Below are 6,824 nucleotides of genomic sequence, written 5' to 3'. Positions count from 1 at the left end.
TAATTTGATCATTTCAAAAAAATTAAAAAACATACTCCCTTTTTTCAAATTAATTAATGATTTGTAAAAAAATTATAATAATTATCACTATAATAGAGGATAAGAATGTCCTAGAAAGGAATAAAAAAGAGAAACCAAATCATTACTACATTACATTCAATATCTCATAAAGCTTCATTATTGACTAATTAAATTTCATAAACTTTCTTTTTGGTCAAATTAAATTTTATAACTAAACACAACACATTTTGCAACTGTATATGTGTACCATTAAAGGACCCACTCAATAAACCTTTTTTTTTTTCCTTTCTAATTTCTTCAAAAAATTCCTCCTTGTAGTTGTTGGTTGTACTCTCACCTTTCTCTCATGCTTTTTCAGACAACTTTGTTGGAAAATAAGAAGTTGAAGTTAGGAATGAGGATCAAGTGTTTCAATGACAAGGATTTGAGTTCATGAATCACTTGTTTTTGGAAAGTTTCACTTTGTTATTTATGGTTTGAAGTTGAGTTCAGAACTATGCATATAGGTATGGACTATGCAGTAATGTAAAGTTTGTGTTTTTAATCTCAGGATGATGTTTTTATGTGGATTTGTAAGTTACCATGTTTTTTGTTTTGGATTTATAGGTGGATCCATTCATTTTCTTGTTTGGTTGATAGTAAAAATCTGAACTTTTTGTTGGGTTGTTTCTGGGTTTTATATGGAAAACTAGGGTGTTGGAGAGATTGAAATGTTTGATGAAATTGAAATCTACTTGACAAGTTTGTAACTTTTGTTTGATAAGTTGTTGTTTAAGGTGTTTGCTAGGGATTTGTTTGATTGGATAATGAACAGATACATTTTCTGTTTTGGTTTTTGTGGTTAATTTGGGAAGAGGTTATACAAAGAAGAGAGGGTGATTTGGAGTATTTTATATATATATGTGATTTGAGTTTGTAGTTGAGTTATGCTCATTTTTTAGTGGAAGTTGTTGTTTTTTCCACTACTTTTGAACAAAAAGTTCTTTGTCCTACAGTGGACTTTGACTTGTTTTGCATGCATCATTTTCATTGGGATTGGACTTATATTAACATTTCCACAAAGGTAAAGTTGCATTCCCAGTTTCTACAATGGTGGGAGACATGTATACTGGGTCACCCTTTGCTTGATTCTTTATAGCCTCTTTGTAATTTAGTGCTAGACCTAGACCTATTTTATTAAGATCTAGGTTTGAAAATGAGTTTATAGGTTAGGGGTATACCTCACTTTACAAACTGATTTTATAGAGTTGAGTTAGGCCTAACTCTAATTCTAAGATTGTATCAGAGCTATCCGAGATTTCTTGGGCCATCTACTATCAAGTTTAATTGGTTATGCTTCAGATGTTCAGTCATGGGTGTGAGGGAGTTATGTTAAAGAGTCCCAAATTAAATGAGATAAAGTTTGAAAATGATTTTATAAGTGAAAGACATCGCTCACTCTCAAGTTGGTTTTTCAGGGTTGTGTTTGACTTAGGGTCATCTTTGAGGGTGTGCAAGGCGGGCTACCGCACAGTGCCCAAAATTTGACATGTTTAAACTGTGGCTAAAAGAGACCTCATAAAAGATTTGTCACGGTTAAACCATGACAAAATAGGGCCCCTATTTGATTTGTCACACTTAAATCGTGGTTAACCTACATATGACCTCCGAAAACCTAAGATGACCCTGATCAGACTCAATCCAAATTCTAATAATATGCTCTTGCTTCAGGTCAATTCCATCAAAAATCATGTATGTTGTCTTGTTTTTAAGTGCATTATTCAAATGTGATGTGTTTTTGTGCTTTGCACGAATAGAAACTTGTGTTAATACAGTTAGAATATCTATCAATTTTAATTCTGCCATGCATTGGAGTTGTATTGAATTGTTTTAAACGAATACCGGGCTAAATAGGGTATATCATTCATCATTTCGTGATTCTTCTCTTTCCATGTTGGTGTAACATTAGTTGTTTTCGGTTTCACTTAAGCAGGTCAAACGAAAACAGCTTCAGTAAAATGTCTGATCAACAGCATTTCTCGATTCGTTCTCTTGGTTTCTTGCCAAACAGTGAAACCTATACCCTTCCAGAAGATCTGCAATAATATGGTCGGTGTATTAAAGCGTTTGAAGCCAGTGCTCGATGACATTATGGATTACAATATTCCTTTACATGAAAATTTATGTATAGTATGCGAAGAATTAGATATACTGGTTAATGAAGCAAGAGGCTTCATCGAAAAATGGAGTCCTAAGATGAGCAAGATTCACAGTGTAAGTAATTACTTGCATTCTTATAAATTTAAACCGCAAAGCTAAGTATTTTGTTGCCATCGTTCGTATTTTTCAGGTTTTACAAAGTGGAACACTGTTGATCAAGATACAGAACACTTCACTTGACATTTGTCACATGATAGTTAAATCGTTACAGTCACCTCCATCTGCATCGGTTTTGGCGAACCTCCAGGTATGTGCAAAGTCGGGTTAATTTATGCGTGTTTCTTGTTGATTCAAAACGAGTCTATGAGACTTATTTCTAGCAACTTTTTTCAGCATTATATCGAAGAAATTCAGTGTCTCAAGAAGGAAGCAGCGATGGTTTTTATAGAAAAGGAACTGGGAAACCGAAATATTGAACCTTGCAACGAGAATCTAAAGGAAATTATTGAGTTACTGAACTTGACATCCAACCAGGAGCTTTTGAAAGAAACGATTGCTGTGGAGAAAGAAAGATTGAACGCTGAAGAACAGAAAATGAAAGGAAACATGGAAGAGATCAATGAAGTTGTGAACCTTGTTCGCAACTTACGTGATTATGTGGTTAAAACCGAGTGCTTTGCAGTTGAAAGCGATGTCTCTTTCCCTCCATACTTTCGCTGTCCTTTATCGTTGGAACTCATGTTGGATCCTGTTATTGTGGCTTCGGGTCAAACATACGAGAGGAAATCCATTCAAATGTGGCTTGATAATGGGCTGACTGTTTGTCCGAAGACTCGTCAAAGATTGACTCATACAAATCTCATTCCCAATTATACCGTCAAAGCTATGATCGCAACTTGGTCCGAGGAAAATAACACCAATCGTTTGAGTAACTCTGAGCATAATCATAATACTGGAAATGTATTTGAAGAACAAAAGGCCGATAATTCTTTCGGATCACATGTAGAAATCGAAAAGTGGGAGCTACAATCCCCGTATATTCACAGCAGAAGTGAATCATTTTCAAGTTCAATTTCTAGTAGTGATTGTCTACTCGCAGTTTCGAAAGATGTGTCAAGGATGTCCGATAAGCATCAAAATGTGAAGGTGTCGTCCATAGATCTGGGAGCGATGGAAAATGGGAGAAATAGTACCAGTAATACTACTAATAGTTATTCAAGAGTTGATTCTCATCTTGTGCCAAACTCGGGATCGAGTGAATTGACCACATCATCTCATGTCAATACATTGATCAAAGACCTCCAAAGCCAATCAGCTGAAGCGCAAACTGCGGCCGCAGAAGAATTGAGGCTCCTTACAAAGCATAACACAGAAAACCGTATCATTGTAGGGCAATGTGGCGCTGTTACACATTTACTTTCTCTGCTATATTCAAACGGGAAAGTAACGCAAGAGCACGCCGTGACAGCACTGCTGAATTTGTCAATTAATGAAGACAACAAGGCCTTGATTATGGAAGCGGGAGCTATAGAACCCCTTATCCATGTTTTAAAGACAGGAAACGACGGTGCCAAGGAGAATTCTGCAGCAGCGCTATTCAGCCTCTCTGTAATGGAAAATGGTAAAGTGAAAATCGGCCGTTCCGGTGCAGTTAAAGCTTTGGTGGAACTTCTTGCCTCAGGAACACTTAGAGGAAAGAAAGATGCTGCTACTGCTTTATATAACCTCTCAATATTTCACGATAATAAAGCTCGTATAGTTCTAGCTGGAGCTGTGCCATTTCTGGTTCGGTTAACGGATCCTGCTGATGGAATGGTTGACAAGGCTGTTGCTCTTCTGTCAAACCTGTCGACGATTCCCGAAGGAAGGTTGGAAATTGCAAGAGAAGGTGGCATTCCTTCGTTAGTTGAAATCGTTGAATCGGGTTCTCAGAGAGGAAAGGAAAACGCTGCGTCCATTCTCTTACAGTTATGCCTTCATAGTTCGAGGTTTTGTACACTTGTTTTACAAGAAGGAGCCGTACCTCCTCTAGTTGCATTGTCTCAATCTGGTACACCAAGAGCAAAGGAAAAGGTATGGAACTTATCAATGGAAACAAGAATCAAAATGTGTTAAAATGTTGGATAAAATACGCTAAAGTGTTTTCATATAATATAAGCTACAAACTGTTTTCATAAGCTATCCTGGTGATTCATGAAATTAAGTTGAAAGCCGCTTATGGTCATGTCATAAGCTATTTCCACAAGCTCTCACAAATAGTCTAATAAGTGTTTTATGTCGGTAGATAAACTCAAATAAGTCATTTTAAAGTCCAAACAGTCTCGTAATGAGCATAATCTTGAATATGCAAGAGAAAATGCTAACTTGTTGTAAACATTCATGCAGGCACAACAACTTCTCAGCCACTTTCGTAATCAGCGGGAAGGAGCTAAGACGAAGGGAAAATCTTGAAGATAGAAAAAATTGGTTATTTCATTCCTCCTTTCTTCTTTCCTAAGTAATTTGCTACAATCCTATTCCTCTTGATTCCATAGATTTAGGAGTCCTTTCATTCCATTCATTTAATTTTTTACATGTATCATTTTGGAAACTGCTTTTTATCTTGATGGCTGTCATTTGGTTTTCTCATCGAAACTTCATATATATAAAATGTGTGCGGTATCCGACCCTGATACAAGGTCAAATGTGTCTGATATGATAAAACGTCGACAGATGCAGTTACTTTGTCACTATTGCCTCATTTCTCCCTATATTGTCTGGGATAACTCATATGGTCCCAACTCCGTTGCCAGTTTAGCCAATTTTGTACATATTTGCACATATAATATATAATTTTGTGATTTACTATGAATTAGTGTACCTTATATTGTTCATTGAGCTTTCTAATACTAGAGATTCAATGGTGTCAATCTACAAATTTTAGTCTAAAACTCAATAAACGTAGGTGTGGAAATCATCTCTGCTTTGAGATAATTTGGGTTTTTATCTAATTAAACTTTACAAAACTGACTTTTAAAATGTCTATAGATGTTTGTCTCTGTAACCATATTTCTGTACTGTGTCTCATCAAATGAGTCTTAACACAGTAAGGCTTCACTGATTTTGAAGCGTCAAAATCATTTATGAACATCATTTTACGTCTTATTTTATGAACTATACAAGAATTAAAAAAAAAAAAATTTTTTAAAGATTTTAATATTATAAATTGACTTTAATTTAACTATTAAAATATATCTAATGACTTAAAAAATTTCTCAAATAGAATTTCACCATTAATATCATCAAAACTATTACTCCATTGTTTTTATGTTTAAAATAACTTTTATGATGTTAAAAACATGATTTTAGTTGATTATTATCAATGTTATGCATAAACATACAAATATAACACTTGGATAAAATCTCTTCTAGTTAAAGTTTAACTAGAGATTATGGGTCGAATCTAACTATGTTAAATTCTTTGAATGGTGTACTTATATTTAGGTATTATATAAGTATAAGCATTAGGATTATATTTAGGTATTATATTTATGTTAAATTCTAAATTTTAATATGATGCCACATAAATTAGGATTCTAATATGATGCCACGTAAGAATTAGGGTTAGGGTTGTGTCCAAGATTGTCATCATGACAACTTTGAATTTAGATTAAGTAGATATTTATTGTGTTCTTTGTATATGATATAATAAAATTCTTAGATTAATTAATCTATTAATTGGTACATAAAGTATGACTTAATCGTGAGATTTTATTAAGTATAAGCATGTTATTCTTAAATTATTCATATTCATGCTTTATTGCTAAATATGATGATAGTAATGCATAAAGGCTATTATGTGAGTATACTATATCTCGCGGGTAATGAATATGAGATATTGAGTCTTCACATAGGTATAAATATTATAAATAATATTTATAATGGATTGATCTACCATGAGAATATTACATAATATGTTATGCAAATGTCATAAGTTATTCTCATAGTGATAGCAGCGTATATCATCCTTTGATTTGAAACTACTATGAACTCTAGACGTAGAGTCTCGAATATTTTGTTGTCAATCAAATGTTGTCCGTAATAGGAGGACCATAAAGATAATTGATGAGTATTTTACAAATCATGCTGAGGGACATGAGTGGTTTAGATTGAATTTTCTCATCCTATATTTACGAGAGTAATATCTATGATTCTCTTGATATAATATAATTGTAAAATGCATGACCATGCTCAAATAAGTTGATATGAGATATTTGACTGATTTGTTGTTATCAAGTCTACTCGGGTATCAATAAATAAAATATTGGACTATAAAAGGGTGATACATTCTATGCCACGTGTTCAATAAAGATATAAGAAAAATGATAATTATACACATGATCATTATCATAGAAAAAAATTATATCGTATCACACGACATTCTTATTACATGAGTAGCAATGATGTATTACTAGATACTATTCACTGTTTATATTATTAAATACATAATTTAATGTTATTACCAAAATTACGATAACCTACGGGGTCACACGAATACATAATTAAATTAAATAAGATTTAATTTAATTATGTGTTAATTGTATTTGAATTGGTTAATACATTAACACATTTAATTTATTTGTTTAAATAAATAAAAATTCACACTTGTCATTCAGTCAAAGACC

The 6,824-nt window shown here is 33.3% G+C and overlaps 1 protein-coding gene across 1 annotated transcript; it reads left to right on the top strand.

The window, feature by feature from the left end:
• Window positions 1–233: 233 nt before the first annotated feature.
• LOC131644461 (U-box domain-containing protein 3-like) lies at window positions 234–5,349 on the top strand. The gene is made up of 5 exons (XM_058914972.1): window positions 234–527; window positions 1,994–2,274; window positions 2,351–2,467; window positions 2,554–4,233; window positions 4,546–5,349. Exons 1-5 carry the CDS (start codon window positions 518–520, stop codon window positions 4,609–4,611), a joined length of 2,154 nt encoding a protein of 717 aa, XP_058770955.1. The 5' UTR covers window positions 234–517; the 3' UTR covers window positions 4,612–5,349.
• The last annotated feature ends 1,475 nt before the right edge of the window (window positions 5,350–6,824 follow it).

Source organism: Vicia villosa, linkage group LG1 (genome assembly GCF_029867415.1).
Source record: "Vicia villosa cultivar HV-30 ecotype Madison, WI linkage group LG1, Vvil1.0, whole genome shotgun sequence".
NCBI classification, from domain to species: domain Eukaryota; kingdom Viridiplantae; phylum Streptophyta; class Magnoliopsida; order Fabales; family Fabaceae; genus Vicia; species Vicia villosa.
Note: the sequence above shows the minus strand (reverse complement) of the source record. Positions and strands in the feature narration are given on the sequence as shown.

Coding starts and splice junctions, on each gene's coding strand:
- LOC131644461 (XM_058914972.1), top strand. Junction 2,275..2,350: donor AGATGAGCAAGATTCACAGT/GTAAGTAATTAC, acceptor CGTATTTTTCAG/GTTTTACAAAGTGGAACACT. Junction 2,468..2,553: donor CGGTTTTGGCGAACCTCCAG/GTATGTGCAAAG, acceptor AACTTTTTTCAG/CATTATATCGAAGAAATTCA.